At 45.2% G+C, this 18,756-nt stretch overlaps 1 protein-coding gene across 6 annotated transcripts in view; it reads right to left on the bottom strand.

Annotated features, from left to right (window-relative positions):
- grid2 (glutamate receptor, ionotropic, delta 2) overlaps window positions 1-18,756 on the bottom strand; it is a 307,218-nt gene that overhangs the window by 12,755 nt on the left and 275,707 nt on the right. For all 6 annotated transcript variants that reach the window (XR_003751238.1, XR_003751237.1, XR_003751240.1 and 3 more), the window contains exons 13-14: window positions 15,313-15,508; window positions 3,851-4,017 (exon numbers count right to left, since the gene is read on the bottom strand). Coding sequence is in view for 2 of the 6 variants with exons in the window: in XM_028996105.1 (XP_028851938.1) it covers window positions 3,851-4,017; window positions 15,313-15,508 (363 nt within the window). In the remaining 4 variants the exon portion in view is untranslated. The remainder of the gene's footprint in view (window positions 1-3,850; window positions 4,018-15,312; window positions 15,509-18,756) is intronic.

Raw genomic sequence — 18,756 nt, 5'->3', positions numbered from 1 at the left:
TTTGATCTTAGATCTGAAGACACGGGCCAACCATTGCAAATGCTGAACGATTTTACCAGAGACTCGTCTACGTTTAGCACATGACTAATTTGATGAAGGCAGAGGAAACGACACCACGGGAGAACATATGCCGATGTTTGCTTCCCTTCACTGTTGCCGACTTTGTTTACATTATCCCTCATTGACTCTGCGGCGCCGCTTCGTTCAGACGTGTCAGGCGCATCCCGAATGTCGCTTTGTAACCTTTTAAACCCGGACTCAGCTGCTGCAGGTTTAAAGAGAGCGTTTAGGTTAAACATGAAGACTGCAGTGTCCTCAGCGTCCCCGTGGACAGCCAGGGGTGGTCCGAAGCGGGTCTGTCCATTTCTGTCAGCATCACAGATCACAGTGTGAGCTGGACACAGTCCCGCTGGAGCCTGGCGCTGCAGTGGCCTGAACAATAGCAGCCTCCCCCAGTCCTGACTGCATGGATGACTTCTCTAAAGAAGCGAGCGCGGACCGTCAAGGGCCAAGAGTCCCTGCTTTTTAAAGCGCTGGCTGCAGCTCACCTGCCTCATTAATTCCCAACTTTTCCCAGCCAGTAGTTAAAGTTTAGAATTTTAAAAAGCTGGTATTGTCCACTGAGTCCCATTCACATTTCAAACTCAATAAAACTGATGCAACAGAAGTTTCAGCACTAATATTCTGCTCATTGCCTCCCATGGAAATGCAAACTGCTCATTTTTATTGTATACAAAGGTGCAAAAATAACTTCACATAAAATGGAGAGTTCAGGATGTGGATCCAAAAAAGAACAAAAAGCAAAAAAACAAAGATCATGCAAAGATCAAAGATCAGGAAAAAAGTTGCACTTGACAGATCAGAGTCTGAAGTAAGGATGTTAAAAACCACATGAGTCCTCAGTGGGTTCCTTCATACGTTTTATAAAGTCTACACCTCCCCAACGCAGATTACATCATCCAACAAAGAGAATTAACTTACAAGTCTCCATGTAAAATGCATGTGGCCTCCTTTAATGAATTATTCATGTTACCTTTAATGCAGTCCTGGGTTGAAATACCTGCAAAATATTTGGCCCACACAAATAAAAGTGTAAAACATTTTTTTGGGGATAATTTGTGGAGTTAAGGGTAATATTTTATATTGAAAGCACACTACTATAATATCATTCACACATATTATACTATGTGAGCATGCAATAACATGCAATGCACTAATTCTGCTAATTTGGCATTTCTAACCTTTATCTTAAATTATGTCATTAAGATTGCAAATAAATGTCCATGTCAAACTGAGTAACTATATATTAAAACAAGTCCCTAATTCTTGTAGCTACAAACATAATATGCCAGAACAGGTTGATTGAACTTAAATGACATGAATCGTGTGACAGTAATGACAGATGCGTTAATGCTTGGTGACTCATTACAACATCTCTCCTAATTTAATCTGACAGCGGGTCCCTCACACATACAACATATTGCTGTTTCGTAACATCTGCCAGGGTGTGTTTATGTGTGACATGTCTGTGTGAATATGCCATACATTAATGTCCCAAACACCGCAAACACGAATAATATGTAACACACAAGAATAATATTCTGAGGACATGGCCTCTAGTAGTTCTGTATTCATGCACCACTTCACACTGAACCACAAAAAAATAGCCACGTGTGTTTGTGCGTGTGTGCAAACACATGGTGGGGTGTCAGAAGGGATCAATTCTTATTCATCTCTCCTCCGGTCCTGGGGGTGCGGCACATGGAAAACACACTTTGGGAGTGGAGGCGAAAAGACAAGCGAACTGCGGCTCGCCTGAAATCCTGTTAAATTACTCACACCTCGGCCCTGCAGAAGTGACACCTTATTCATGGCTGCAAGGTGACAGAATGCCGTGTTCCTTTTCCATTTCCCGATTGGTTTCATTTTAAGTTCCGTCTCCGTGTTTACGACTTAAGCCGTCCCAATTTCCTCTTTTTCTCAGCTGATCTCACGAACGTCATAAACGGCGGCGTTGGGGCGTACCAGACAAAATAATAATCTGAGCTCCGAGCTGGCATATGAAAGAACATTACCGATCCAGTTTAGAAAAAAGTCTATACAAAGCCGTGCATGAGAAGACATCTTCAGAGCAAGCAAAATCATCGGCCTCTAACTGTGGTGGGAAGACAATTTCACCGTCATTTCGCCCTGATGCTCCACTGACTTGTTTAATCTAAAAAGCCAGAGAAGAGCGCCTTTCTTCTGTCTTGTTTGCTTTAAACAGCATTATTTAAGAAACCGCTTAGAATCCTTTTTTTGTGAACTGATGAGCAGTGATGGCTCCCTCTGAGCCTGACAATGTCCTGACAATAATGACCGGGAATTGAATCTGACCGTCAATTAATAGCTTATTTACATCAATAAGAATGAGAATTACGAGAAACGCTTGGTGGGGCATGTGGTGCACGTCAAACTGGAAGTGAACAGACACGATTGGTCGCACGGCCATGCAGACCAAGAACATCTTGTACGGTTCTACGTTTCGTGAGTTCTGTGATGGGAGTCATGAAAGAGCATTGTGACAAAAATTACAACAAAATCAATGACATTGTCCTATATAAGTCCACTGATCAATTTCCCATGACCTGTTATTCCATTCAGAGTCACGGTGAAAGCAGGAGACTAACCCACACATCTTTTTGGAGTCCATCAAGACGTGAAGACACACACTGGCCACTCCAGGGCCACTTATGCACACCAATTCATCAAAACAGCACGTGATGGAGTGTGGTTGTCAGGGCCGGTCTTTAGATTCAAGTGTCCTTGTTATAGGGCAGCGTGTCTAAGCCACCGCACCACCGCGCTGACCTCAAAATGTTCAAGATACATCAAAAGAATTTCACGAACGGTGCGTTGTAGGACAAGGACCGTCAGCTCGATTGTTCTTAAAAGTGCCGTGGGTTCTGGACAATTTCAGTCTTGGACAATTTGCTTTTAAGGAGATGCATTGTATTTCCTATCCTTTCCTCAATCCCTGAACAAAACCACATTACAACCACAGTATTGAATCTGACAGCCAGCTCTCTGCGAATGTGACCGAACACTCGGATTCTCAAGGACTACTGGCTTTTCTTAATGAGAACTTTCCTCAAGGTGCACGAGGACAACACAGGCTAGTGGAACAGTAAATGTGTCTCTTCCAGGTGTCTCGGACTATTTTATTAACCACGACAGTGTTTATGGGCAGGTCTGGCACTTCAGAGATGCTTTCATTCGCATTTCCCCTGGACTGTGAGGGTCCGTAACCATCTGTCTCATCTTAGCTGAGCAGTTCCTACCCTTACCCGAGAAGAACAGGGACGTAATGACCACAAAACTGTCCACAAAGAGCAAACTGAAGGACACAGATTGTATTTTTAATATGCCACAGCGCACGCACCATTCACATAGCATCACTCACTACTCTCACACAAAGCCAGAGCCAGGACCTTGGAGGTATCTGATAGTCCCCGACAAAGTTAAAAATGAAGGTGTAGTCAAAACCACATTTGCTGATGCACCAGATACTCAGCTGCTGAGTTTTGTTGCCGGTTTTATTGCTTCTTTAATAAGTGCAACTGTTTTCAACTGAACTAAGAAAAATTAACCTGCCTAAGTGACAGGTTTACATTAATGAGCACTGCATTCCAGTGGAACTCAAGACTATTTGTTGCATAAATGGATCTCTCTGTTGTACATCCATGCAGATATCCCAGTCATTAACATCGAGAAACACAGAGCTTTCAGAAACTTGTGTAAAATGTGCTGAATGTACCATTTTGGTACAATGCGTGCAGTTTGGAGCGTGTAGATGAGCTATTAGCTGTACCTCTGGGAGAAGACGTCCCTGTAGGGGCTCCCATGCTGCATTGCGATGCCATAGCCCCTGTCCGCCGCGTTGCTCCCCACCGTGTAGAAGGAACAGTCCTCGTCGTTAATGGCCACGTACTCCAGCACGGCTGCATCCCACACGAAGGCAAAGCGTCCGTACTTCACCTGCACAACACACAGTACAGCGGGAGGCCGTCAGGGAAGGGGGAAAAGGGAAATGGCGTTTCGAAGGCATTATCATTACCACCAGCCTCAGAGTTCTCATATGCCGGTGGTGGGGATGTTCCCCGGATTTCCTGACTGTGCGGACCGTCGTGTCAAACTGCCAGGGCCTACCCCAACATTTCCATCTGACTCATGAACTAAATGGCTTTCACAGAAACCCCCACGCAAATCAAGGCTGCGGCGCTGTAAAAATATGTGACCTTCATTTCCTGCGCTGCAATTAGCTGTAACTCATGTGTGCAGAGGCAGGTGGCTGGAAGTTCTGTACATTTATAGGATTTTGGGGGAGAGAGTGCTCCTGTCCAGGGTACTGCTGATGCTCTGCGCCTCCCTATCATAGCAGCCATCCATATTCAGAGTCAGGATGTGAGAAATTGGAAGTCTTTCCAACGCTAAGAAAAGCGTCGGTGATTTAACGGTTTTGCCACAGGGCTGTAAAGCACATTCACACTTTCTTCTGCCACGCTTACTAGCTAAGGGCTTTCCTGCTGCCATTTCCTCTTCAGGGGTCCGCAGTGTGACATTCAGAGAACATGCAGGAATACGGTCCAGGAAAGGAAACCTCCGTTCACTAATTACGGGTTCTAACGGGAGTGAAAGTTACTAGCGGTCAACTTTGGGGAAGGAGTACACACTGCACACTGAGAAATATTACTAAAGTGTGCAGTTTGCTGCCATGATGTATAAGTAGCAGCGTGTGGGGCGGGGCGGTATCGTGGTCCCTGATCACCCAAACCTGCCCTGTGTTACGTGTGAATTATGACCAAAGTTGTGCTTTTCCTCGCTGCCCTGATGTGTATTGACCCAATGTGCCATGCGTTTCTGACCATTGAGCCGGTTTTATTTCATTTATTAAAATGCTTTACTTCACAATCTCTGTTACAAGATGGCTGTAGGCTGCTCCCGCCCCAGTGCCCCTCCCGGTGCAACGCGGTGTTCATCGCCGTACAGGCAGATGGCAGATGGGGATTGCAACCTATTACTTTCGTTCTTCTTTTGTTCTAAAAAATCCAGTCCGGAGTTCCAAGGTCAAAGTAGAACGGATTGAAGAAACACGTGGCATGTACGAATGGCCACTGCCGCGAAATGCCACTGACAAATGCAGTCCCACGAATAATAATGATGCATGGAGCAGGCAGAGCAAGCTTTTTTTCCCCTATTGTTATTGATCTTGTTGAGCGAGCTGGGCAGATTTATAATTGAATTGTAGATAGTAGAAAACAGAAACGCAGATCTCCACCAAAGAAGCCAGGAGCGGAAGCGCAAAACAAACGTGCGCACGCCAGTCTTTGAGCGGGAGAACGCTAACCGGCGGCCAGCGAGCCGAGCCACAGCCCGCGGCCGCGACAATCACCGGGGCTGTGATTCTGTTCGTGCCGAGGTAATTAGTTAAAGACGCCTTTTCCGTCAAAGGCCGGACAAGCCCTAATCAGCCCACCGCTTTCCCGTAAATATTACGCCGCGCCTTGTGCGATTCTTAATCACAAAATTAGCGCTGTTTTTCCCCAAAAGCAGAAAGGTAGGGCACTTGCATGAAAGGGTCCCATTATTGTAAGCTGGCGAGTTCCTCGCCATTTTGGTCCTGAATGTGAGATGATCACAGCCAGGCTGCCCTCTCATTAAAAAACATAAATGGGTTAGATATAGGGGCATAAATGCATTCGCAGTCATTATCGCCGCAGAAGGTTGCACGGTTCAAAGATGTGGAGCCATTAGGGGTGAAAACAGGGCGAGGAACAAAACATCGGCGCTTCAGTGGATAAATCGGCTGGCGGAGAAGGTGGGTGGGGTACGGGGGACTGGTGGGTGCAAACACTTCACACAAAATGTCAAATTCTGCCTGACAACAAGTTGTAGCAAACAAGCGGCTCGAATTACGATGTTCAGGCCGGCGGCGCCGCCGCTTGTATCTGGAAAGGTCATCAGTGAGGGATTATTCTCTAATTCGAGATTTTGCAAGAAATTAACCAGTGAGAGGAGACTTTTATTTGATGAAGGAGGTCAGTCGTGCTGGGAGAAGAGTTTGCAGGCTGCCCAATCAGCACCCATTGATTTGCACCAGCTGGGATTTCTTCAAAGCCGGCACCGGCTCGAGAACCGGTGCCATGCCACCGCCACGGCTCAAGGGCCCAGTGCATCCGAAAAAAAAAAAAAAAAAAAAAAGTACTGCTCCACTTACTTTCAACTAGTTTTAAGGTCAGAGTCTGAACTACAAAGACGCTTCACATTCCATGCAGCTCATTTTAATAATATTCAACAATCTGCCAAACCCATACGTTATTAATAATGAAGAGGTAGGGATTAATTAATATGACTTTTAAAATAGATTTACACTGACAACATTACAGGACATTTTCATTACCAATGATTATCATTATTGATGACTGTAAAAAATAGATGGACCCCATCTAAGCTTATCGATATTCAGTATCATATATTCTGAATATATTCTGAATTTACCCTACTTTTACTCTCCAAAAGCTACTATTCTAGACTACATTAAAAAGAAGGCCAAATTAATTAACTGGAAATATATACACAAAAGACATAAAACATTATAAGAAATCAAAAAGATATTGTATTCTATTGTATTTCTGCGCTTTAATTGCTGTGATTAATTAATACATATTTAACAGGAGAAAAACTAAATTAAAACACAAATAACAATTTGCTAGAGATGATCCCTACATGATGCCTACATGATCTTTACACGTCCAAGTGCCTTAAATGCACATGAAGATGGACAGTGAAGCAGTATTAGTGTCGACGCATTCAATCATGGGAGCAACATGCTTGTTGTGTGTCTGCATCTTTTATTGTGGAACAGTGGAAATCAGGTGTGAACACAGTCCCATGATGCATTTGTAATGTCCTGGTGTCCTTGGTCCAACAGGTGGCGCCGTGGCTCTGTTGTGGCTTATCCACCTATTTACATGTATCCCATTACACATAATTATTATTAATAAAGCCTATGCCTTCCTAACTCGGTGGTCTGTTACATCCTGTTCCGTTTCAACCTCACTTAAGAGTGTTATTTCTGTTTTGTGTTTTGGCCACCGAGCCCTTTTGTTCATTAAAGGCTCACTATGCCGTGCACTTGTGCCTCGTGCCTCATCTCTGGCATGACAGCATTGTTGGATCTCCAAAAATACGCGATTGAAGCCTCAAATACATTTAAAATGGTTTTGCTGTGAATATGGCTGGATACACGTTGGATGATGATCTCTACATTTTGTGAAACACCCCCCTCCCCAATCCTTAGTTGTTCTTAATTGGCCTTGAGCTGTCATTAATTCTTTGTTTCCTTGGAAAAAAAAGAAAACATTAAAGTAAAAAAGCAATTAATAGTCTATCACAAACCATATGCAAATCTCTGAACCAATTTCCAGAGCGAGGATCTGATAAGAGAAAGCAGAATAATTAGAACCAGATGTTGCTGAAACACGGGAGGACAACTCAGCGAGCTAGAACTAAAATGCCTGTGCTAATAGGATTTGGCATCCTTTTTCAGCCCCGCTCACTTGTTTTTTAAAACATGACTAATTGTATTCTTAGAAAGAGCCTTTTCATCCCCTCCTGTCAAGCAAATATTTCTGCTGCGTGCCGACGGACTGCCAACATTTCAAAAGAGCCGAGGACCTCTTCTCCTCACTAACAAGGCGAAAAGAGTTATTAATGCAACTTAGAGGGACCTCATCATAAAAGCGTCCTTCGTGCTCAAATGGCACGTCAATGTTGCTCTGACGCGGAAAAACATGCACGGCTGAGCTAAGTGGTCAACAGCTCATTCTGAGTTAGAAGGTTAGGGTTCAAGGCTTTTACCTTTCAAAGAATTTAACAAGTGGGAATGCATTCTTTTTGAGTCCATTTGAAGCCGTTTCGAATTTAGTTCACGATTCTTCACTGCTGGTCGGTGTTCTCAGAGGACGAAAAATACATTTTCTTGTAAAAGAATAAATTGTGATGCCAGGGTGCCCTTGCCTGACCAGGTGGCACGAGATCACTTATCAGACTGGTGCTTCGTATGAATTAGCCCAGTCCTCCCACTCGTCCTAGTAATGTCTCGATCAAAGCTATACTAAACACGTCCAAAGGGGCATATCAAAAAAGTCCACTATCTGGCAATTTCTATTTAACAGCGTTGGTGTCCATATTTCTGACGTAGGTTTGCCACTGGCGGCCATCTATTTTTACATTACGTTCATTCAGCAGACACATAAGGGCGCTACACTACAGGGACACTACAGAGACTTAAATGTAAGATGTTCCTCTTCTAATTATTAGATACAGGGAGAGTGGTAGTAAGTGAGGTTTGAACCTGTGCCTTTGTGGACATCTGGCTGCTACTCCCACCCACCCAGTCACAGTCAGGGATGATCTAACGATGACAGGAGCAGAGGACATGGAATGAAAGATCATCGCTGTGTGTGCTGCTCCGTTCACTCTCTGCCTCTTAATACCCTGGTGACGGTACCTTCAACATGACTGACAGGAGATTAAAAACAGACAATAACAGACAATCGCCTATTGAGCAACGACTGGTATAATTACAGCGGTATTATTTTCAACTAAAAAAATCTTTACACATTGTGCATTTAAGTGGGCTGCATGCAGTTATTTACTCCAGTATCACTCCACTAAGTTCAGTGTCACATGACTCCACGTCTAAGGTCCCGTTGATAAAGCGGCTCCTGTTTTACCGGCGCTGTACCAGGCTGGCAGAGATCTCCTGTTTTGCACAGTGAATCGTGTAGCCCCGTGAGACAAACTTCAAAAACCTTCTAACTTTTCCGTTCATGTACGTCTATTCAATGTGCAGTTTAGAAGGAAAACCTTTTTCTTTTTTCTGCGCATTTAAAAATAAAACACTAAATAAATTGTTTCCAACCTCTAATTTCATAAATCCTCAGAAACGTAACTGTGCGCCAGAGCCCCTGTCTGTCTTTGATCTCTCCTGTAATGCATTTGTATGGCATAATTCCAACCAGAAGCAGCAAGTAGCGCAGTTCAGATGGGAACCTATTTAATATCCAAAAGAAAAAGAGATGAGGAGTGGGGAAAAAAAGTTTTTATTGATTATGAACTTCACAAAAGGTGAATAGTTCTTGCGTTCTTACATAACGATAATGTTTTTCATTCGTGTCAGTGAGGGGGATAAAAAGGCCGGCTTTGAAGCGACATTATTAGACAGAACGAACACTTATGAACTTGCTGCTTCTACGGAAGTGATGGGACTTCAAACAGCATAAGTCATCTTTTATCGCTTAACGCTGACAGAGCAGGTGTACCTACAGAAAGTCACGGCGAAGCCAAGGACTCATCCCACGTCTGATTCACTGACGTCGGGAACGCTCTAAAGATGGTTCCGGCATGTGGCCACACGCTCGCCAAGCCAGAATGGTAGGAGTGGAATGGAGTGGAGGAGCAACCGAAGCGGCCGGGCGCCTCAGGACACACCGGTCCATGTCCCACACACCCTGCGGCGCCGTCTATTCACAAACCTCTGTGTCTTCTGCACTGGGGCCTTCCGTCTTTGCGCTCCCCACGCCAGCGTCCCCCCGTCCCCCGCAACTCACGGCAATCTGGAGCTCCCACTCCGCAAACAGAACAAAGCAACAAGCCCTGTGGAGACTTTAGTACCACAACAGATAAGAAAAACAGGGACACAAAAATACTTTCTATTCGGCATCAGGAAAACAAAAAAGAGAAAGATCGAGAGGGACGTGACCAACGATGTCAGACATATCGGGCCATCGGGATAAAACGGGACTTCAGAGGCTGCCGGCGTCATTAAGCGTCTACATCAAAACCGTCCCATTCACCGTTCACCCACGATAAGCGCCTTACGGGCTATTTGCATATTTCCGTTCAAGCAGGTGGGATAAGGAACCCGGTGCTTGGTTCCCACTCCATCCCCAGGGGGCAGCGGTGGCCTAGCGGTTAAGGAAGCGGCCCCGTAATCAGAAGGTTGCCGGTTCGAATCCCGGTCCGCCAAGGTGCCACTGAGGTGCCACTGAGCAAAAGCACCGTCCCCACACACTGCTCCCCGGGCGCCTGTCATGGCTGCCCACTGCTCACCAAGGGTGATGGGTTAAATGCAGAGGACAAATTTCACTGTGTGCACCATGTGCTGTGCTGCTGTGTATCACAAGTGACAATCACTTTACTTTCAAAACAAGTTTTATTTTGCGTTTATAATGTACCGTCTCTGTGGTGCATTTTTCCTGCCCAGGTCGGTGATGTATCGTTTTCCCGTTGTTCCAAAAAGTCCATTAGGTCCTGGCGGAGGGCCATCTTGATTCCCACGGACAATGATAAAGGCGCGTGGAAGGGGCCGAGGCCGGGCGGAATGGGAATGAGCGCATTGCCGTGGCGCACAGACAACTCCCCCCTGCCGCCGCCGCCACCGTCACCGAACTCCCAACGTCTAATAAGCTGCCTCGTATTTTTTAGATACAGACCTCTCTGTCTTTTCTTTTGTTACCTTGATCATTTGCAGCACAATAATTGCACTTACGGCACAAAACAAAAGCAAAGATGGGTTTTTGCGATTCATTTTCTCCGCGCCGCTCTCCTCGGGAATACAGATGTGATATCTAATGATTCAATTTGGACCAAACTGCTGGCGGGGACACAGGGAAGAGCAGACCAAGATTAAAACTGCCTTTAAAAGGCTTGTCTTTGCACTCTCACATTGATATTTTTTACACCGTTCGCTTTTCGCAACTTGTCCCTTTCTTTGCCGTTGTGTTTTTTTTTCTTTTCCTCTTAAACCTCTGCGTTTTAATTCCGTTTCGTTCTTTTTTCCTCCTTTAATACATCTGGGCTTTCGAGAGCCTCATTAAGTGTAAGGTCTCGGACAACTTAACTACACCCAGCGCACCTCATGAACGCAATAAAGCCACAATAACTATATATATAAAGGACAGTCTTATGCTTTCATTACCACTTCTGTTGCACCGGAGTCAATTAACATTTGGGCAGAGCGTGGTAACCGGGTTCGAGTGTGGTAACCGGGTTCCTCTCCTTCTCAACTGTACAGCGACAAGCACGTAGGCAACTTCCACACACAAATGTATACACATTAACAAATGGAACATCGCTGAAATCATTTGGTAAAATCCTGGTCATTTTCGTACCACGGCTCGGTGGCACTACTCTTCCGGGAAGAAGGATCCCCACTCACCAGATGGGACCAGATGGGGCTTGTGGGAGATTTTGGAGCTATGCTTTTGACAGTGTCTGTACCACCATTGTCCAAGCGCCGAATTAGGGACCGGTGTCCACTCCTTAAAACACAGCGACTTCATGTTCAAGTCGCAGTTTGAGTTGCTTTATGGCATTTTTTTCTTTCTTTCTTTCGTGTGGTTTCCACTCAGAAGCCGCTGTGTTTTTCTTTCTCTTGCCCCTCCACTCTCTGGCTCATCTGGTCCCTTTTAACCCCACCCCTCTCTTGTCCCTGTCCTGACTGCGCGACCCCGCGTGTCGATCCTGGAGATCCGGTCTGACTCGAGGGGGAAGATGAAGAGGAATGTGGAACCCCCCCCCACAGCCGTCAGTCCGACACGCCATCAATTAGCAGCGCTTTCCCCCTGGTTACTGACAAAGATCACACGGCTTCTGGAAGAACTCTAATCGCCATTTCCATTTTCCATTGACTTTCCTATTACAAACCCTGCTTGGACGGGCTGGATGTGGAGGACGTGACGGCCGAGGAGATAAAAAAGGGAGAGCAAGCCGCCGCAGGTCCAGAGGAACTCACACTTCTTCATTACGCTGCCTGGCTATCTCACCTCAAACGAGTCCCTATCTCCCCCTCTCAAAACCAGCCCATCGACACCCAGCGACACGTCGCCGCTGAATCAATCGGAGGAGAAGACACGTCTGAGTGGATTTCCTCTGCCTTCCATACGTCCACACCCTCCGTTCGCTCTGTGCCCTCGTCTGGCCACCCCGTCTCCGCCAAGCCGGGGAACCCGCGGGCTCCTCGCTTCGTGTTTACTGAAGGAAAATGGCGTATGTGGGTTACTGAAGAGGATCGCACCCAATGGCGACCGAACTTCCCAGAGTTCCCAGCGCAGCACACTGACACGAGAGAGCTTAAAAGCAGCGAGCGAGCGAGTCTTTCAAAGTCAGATGCTGAATACTTCACTGCAGCACTTGCACAGCAATCATCCAGGTTGAGGAAGCGACCGAACCCCCTGAGAAGGGGGGTGCCTGACGGTGAAGCCGAGCACAGCAGTCACGATGGGCGGAGTAGGGAAAGCCAGAGGTTTCATAAAAACCGCCTGGCCATGTGTGAATACTGTGTCCTGATCGACGTGGTGCCGGAATGATCTAATATCTCTTTCTACAATGCAAAAGTAACCATTTTGCACTTATCACGTGACATTGTGGGAACTATTTATGGGTTCTAAGAGCACCACTGTGCACTAAACGGGGGACTTGTTCACTCATGTAAGGCCGGGTGTCCTCAGGATTTACATAAACTGATCAGACAAGATAGAACCACTTGACAGTTGTCTGCACCTTGAGGATGAGAAATGAACTATTCCTTTTTGTTGATATGTAGCTGCTTAATGGTCTTTAATGATTGATCGTTCTCACACACGTTACTTTCTCATTCTGGATGATTTAAACCTGTGCACATCTTGCGTGTTTCTCTCGATTTATTTCTATGAATCCTGAGGTGGCCATTGACCTTACATCTGTATATAAGGAGGCGATCTCACTGCCAGCAGAGCGTGCAGGGTTGCAGGTCAATGAGCCAACATGCTTCCTGAACTACCAAATATAATCATGCTGACAGTCGTGTGGGGCTTGTTCACCGCTTCATTCATGCTACTGGCCTTTTCATAAATTCCCCTTGGGTTGGGATAACGTTCACTTTGGATTCTATTGTAACGTTTCAGAACTCTTCACCTTTGCTCATTCTGTTGGTCCTGTAGGATGTACTTCTGTTTAGCGTTTGTTTTAAAGCGCAGTCCTAGTATATGATCAAAGATAAACATTCATCTTTTTTGCATCGTAGCATCCAGTGAGCAGCTGACATTGGTACGATATGCCAAATTTATGACGTGATTAAATGCATGTTTCGCATGCATGAACATGTTAACGGGCATGAGATTTCCGAAGCCCTTGCCGTTCCATGCAGAAGAGACGTATGCTTCTTCCAGGAGGCTCTGCCGTGGACAGCAATAAAGCAGACGTGATTGGGCAGAAGAAGACATATGGGGAAACACATATGGCATCATTAGTATTTGTTTATGCTGTAGAATTAGTAGTTTATCTGTGCAGCCCAGGAAACTTTTTTTTAGCCATTAGATCCCAGCAAGGTCCCTCTTTGTCTTCTCTCGCTCCCTCGCCATCCCTCTGAGGGGAGCAGCCCACTGCGTTGCAGCGTAAGCTGCTGGTAATGAAGTCTGCGGTGAAAAATGACTTAAATCTTTTTAGAATTCATCTGAATAGGAAGTCTCATTTGTAGCCACGCATAGAGCCCCTCTGGTTCTTTCCATTCCGTTCGCTCATCGCTCCCCCCTCCTCCTTAAGCCGTTTCAGGACAATCAGATTGAGCCGTCCGGCAAATAGAGCTGATTGGATATATTCATCCGGCAATGCCGAATTCATTTCATCATTGTTTTTCCCCGCACATCATCTCAGTCATTTTCAGTCCAGTCACACAGAGGACCGCCTGCTAAAGACCCTTAATAGATTTTCCTCTGCGGATTTAGATCTCTGCAGCCAAACCGGGGATGGATGTGAATGACCAGGACGTCATTATTCTTCTGCTTTATAAGTGGCAGTGAAGGGGGGAAAAAAAGAGGAAAGGAGGGAAGAAAGGCAGACGAAAGGGTGTCAGGCCAGTGCAGCGGTAGTCCCGCCTCGAGACATGTTCATCATAATAAAACCTATTACGGCGCCACAGTACGGAATGGCGTTCCTTGTGAACAGGGAACTCTCATGAGCCGTGTTGATGAAATATCTGCGAAACCTCCGTTTTCGTCAGCGGCGCGCCACACTGTGGGTCGCCACGGGGAAGGAATAAAAAAAAAAAAACTTTCACACTCATGAAAAAGAAATTACATTCACAACAGTTGCGTAATGCATCTCGAAAGAAACACAAACATTTACAATGACATGGCCACCTCGCTTTCTGAGCTCCTTGTTCTGTGTGTATCCTAATTTAACAGAACTCCCCTCTCGTCTTCAGATACGAAGGTTGCCAACGGGCTGTGAATCTTTCCTAGTGGGTTAGACACCGCCTATGAACCAGAAGACCCAGGTTCAAATCCCACTTACTACCATTGTGTCCCTGAGCAGGACACTTAACCCTAAGTGTCTCCAGGGGGGGACTGTCCCTGTAAATACTGATTGTAAGTCGCTCTGGATAAGGGCGTCTGGTAAATGCTGTAAATGTAAATGACAGGCCAGGAATTCAAAGCAGGTGTTCTTCCTCAGACGCTCAACAGTCCCCCCTCCCTCCAAAACCACAAACCTATCCAGCCATTTATCACCACGCTCAGAACTCTCCTAACCGCGGACGCATCTGTCGCTCAGGGAGTGACACTCGCTCTCCGCTTCCCTCCTGAAAGGGATTTTGGAGACGAGGTGGGTTCACTAGAGGGAGCCCTACAGCCACCACCCGACCAGAATACAAAAAACCCAAACGAAGAGGGAAAAAGGGAGAGAGAAGGAGGGCGATGTGTTCATATCAATCAAGAGGTGTCACCTTTTCATGCAATATGTATCTGAGCACCCCGGAGAGAGCTCAGCGGCTGAAAAAACGCTGACGAGTGTAATACATGCTAATTAGATATTCATAGCTAATAATCCTCCGGTGAGGCACTGAAGGCGTAAACTCTACTTTCGTAATTCACAAACCTACGAGGGCTTTAATTGCTGTGTCAGAGTCCAACGAAAACATTTTGGGTGCAGAAAAATTAAAACATATATATATTTGACCAATAAGGCATTGACGTTGAACATAATGACGCATAATTAGCCTGGGAAGTTTGGTTGGCAAATTACTCAGACTTTACAAGCACCGTTATTTCCCTGGATAGTTAGTCACAAATATATTAATTTGAAAATGTGTTTATATATATATATATATATATATATATATATATATATGTGTGTGTGTGTGTGTGTGTGTGTGTGTGTGTGTGTGTGTGTGTGTGTGTCGTTGCTTTTGAAAGGAACGCAGCAGGATATTGGGAGCATGGTGCACCGTACCTTTTGGATTCCCTCCTTGGACTCCTCCACGTTGTTCTCGTCACTTCCTGTGTGGTTTATCATGCGCCACATCTGAGCGTACATGGGGTCTCGCTCGAAGGGGTTCATGGCTTTGCTGCGTACCTGGTCATACACGGCTGAGTCCAGCACGGTGCCGTACGGCAGCTCGGTCTGCTTTGACAGGTCCTGGAGAGACCTGAACACAGAGGAGAAACGTCAGTTACTGCCTGCGTTTTTCAGCCACCTTCAGATGCTGTTGGGAGCGAAATTTGTAGGAAACGACCACAAATCTGTCCATTTGACAAATGAATCCAAGTGAGTGAGAAAAAAAATAAAAATAAAAACCAACAACTACATGTATATGTGTACACACACACACACAATATCACTTAATAAAGACAAAGTGGATGAGTGGCCAGGACAGAGAACTGTATGTGTATGTGGTATATGTGCATGTATTGATTAGGATTTTCATATTTCATTTTCACTGAATCAGCACAATCCGTGCAGTGAAGTAGAATAAAAATAATTCCAACTTTATTCATGAGCAAAACAGGTTACATGTAAAACATGCTATATGATGACAATGTTGCACCAAATCTGCACTCCTACATGCAGAAAAACGCATCGAAATAGCGAAATAAAAACTCACAAACTAAAGGTCAGTCAACCAAGTCACAGCAACTCTGTACTTGTAATAACAAGCTTGGTTTGCATTCTCCAAGCCGCACCAGCGTCGGGGAAATTAGGCCATTTTAATTACAATGCAATGTAAAAACAATAATGCCACTACCGTAAAGCCATTACTGAAACTAATTACTGTTTGTTTGTCAAGTTGCTCCAGACGCAAAGAACGGACTTTCATTCCATTGCGGGCCGCATGCAGGAAAAGCAGACATCGCCCAGCGCATTCTGATGGGAGCCAAGGCTAATTTATTTAATATCATTAGATCAGGCGGCGGCCATCACCCCCTCAGCACCGCCTCGTACTTTGCAACTTAACTTCTCCGACTGCCTTTGAAGGTATAATGAACTTGGCTGCAAAATGTTAATCTTAAATGCTCGTAATTAATCTTTGCTTTTAATCTTCTGACCTCCCCGACTGTAATTTATGTCTTTCTCTGTGAAGGTATTCAATCAAATAAATAAAATACAGCCGTGGACCCAGAATGCACCCCTGTTTTGTGAGAGAACCGGTGCATTGTGGACGCGTCACTCCCCCTTTAATCGGTGTGTCCCAGTGTTTTTGTTGTTGTGCCGTTTCCGCGGAGCCTGGCATTGGCGCGTCGCTCCCCAACAGCAGAGCCGCAGCGGGTGCGCTGCTCTACCTGGGCAGGAGGCATCTGTCATATTAAAACTGCTTTGGTACCAGCCTGGCTTCAAACATCACGGCCCAGCAGCATCCCACAGCAAACAGGTCTGTCCTCCGCCGTGCCAATCACAGAACGCCTTTAATCGTTTCTTTGTTGCTGGAGCGGCGGGCGCAACGTTGTACGGTACTGGTACCCCTGACCAGAAAACTCGCTGAGCACCAGCCTGCAGCATCTCCCTTTAGGGCCAATTTCACTCCAACAGATGGACGCGTCTCCAGGCCCTGTCGGGTGTCGAGGTGTAGAAAACAGCCAGATCGGCTCTGGCACTAAAACGCAAAATCATTTCCCAGAAGCGACTGTTGAAATGTGTCCATTAGTCCAAATCAGCCATTTCTTTCCCTTCTGAAACTCAGGTTGACAGACACGCTGTTACCTCACAAATACACGCCTATGGCACGGTAGATGCAACCAATATGCTGGTTAATCACTTCATGCCGAAAGAGGACCGTATTTGGTTAAACGGCAACGTACCTCATTTGCTAAAATTAACATGGTCAACAAAATATTTACTGTGGTACAAATGGTCTAATCATCCTTCTGGGTATTTCTTGGCGGCATTACCTATCTGCCAAAGAATTGATTTACTTGAACAATGGGTTGGCTTGCGATGAGATGCTCATTAACGAGAGAGAATAATAAGAAAGTGTTCAGCATAAACCTTCAGGACTGTTGGAAACCGTCCCCGATGTCTAATTTAAAGTTGTGGAGGCTCAACGGAGAGACTTTTCCTTTATTACATAACCTCAGTTGGGTTATTTCCATGTCCCATGTCTTCAGTTTTGATCTATAATACAAAATATTCAAGTAGGTCCATCCAAACCTTTGACTGGTAGTGTCCATGAACAGGTTAAGCTATATAAATCTACACAAGCTACACAGTTAACGTCATAAGAATCCCGGTTTAGATATGCTTCTACGCAGCTAATCAAGCTCAAATCAGATCACAGAGCGTCTAATTAAGAGACACACACCCCCACCACAGCCACCCTTTCATAAATCTTTCAGGGTTTCCTGAGTCAAGCGGCACATCCCTCCTCTTTAAAATATCAGACCCCTGGGCATGGAGTTTAGGCTGTAATTATTGCTGTAATGACCTCACTGTAGTCTACACGTTGAAGCTAATGCATTGAAATTTATGGAAATCCTAATTAGCCCGCATAGAAAATGAAACCAAGCAATCCGAGGAGGACTCGTTAATGACATCTAATGCATAGCAAAACAGAACTAAAAAAATAGAAAAAGCACGCCTCCCATTTTCCTAGTAACCTTCTTCAGACAGATGAGCACTGAGGAGAGATGCTCTACAAGCACAATTAACTATATCACTGCTAGGCATACCGGAATCTGATTATCTCAACACCGCAGCAGATTTGTGTGCATTTCCGCATGGAGAGAAAGCAAGTAATGACTGTAACCCCAAAAAAGGGCTCATAACAATCACACAGATGTAAACTGGTGTACAGTTTTCATTAACACTTACAGCATTTGGCAGTTAAAAGGGCTCTAAATAAACTTTTCGGATAACCAGTGGTACAAATAGCCACAATTAATCAATTAAATCTATTAAAATCAATGAGATTTTTTCCACAGTAGTCTTTTCTACAGAAGTCCATAGAAGTTCTCTCAACACAACAAATCATGAGTTATTGTCCCAAGAAAACAAAAAAAAATCACAACTTTAATATTTTTAGGGTTTGGTATCGCTATTTCCTAGATTTCCAACGCTGCTATCAGTTAAGGATACTGATATAAAAGTTGTCTGTCACAGACAGACATATCGATATTTCCTGTATGTTTTGTTCCACACGTCCCTTTGTAGCACACACCACACACCACATGTACGACACGTCATGGCTGAGTGTTCATGGTACAGATAGCACTGCCATGACATAAAATGAGCTGCTTCATTCATAACCAGTCAAGTGAGCCAGTCATTTTATTTCTTATGTGGGCCAAAAATGATTTGGCGGGTGCTAATTTAGAGCCCTGGTCCCCCGCAGCAACTCAGGATTAACTGTCTTGCACAGGGACACAACCACTAGGCTACAATCATCCTCAAATCGCTTCATTT

Source organism: Denticeps clupeoides, chromosome 11 (assembly GCF_900700375.1).
Source record: "Denticeps clupeoides chromosome 11, fDenClu1.1, whole genome shotgun sequence".
Lineage (NCBI taxonomy): Eukaryota > Metazoa > Chordata > Actinopteri > Clupeiformes > Denticipitidae > Denticeps > Denticeps clupeoides.
This window is presented reverse-complemented; position numbering and strand designations above follow the sequence as displayed.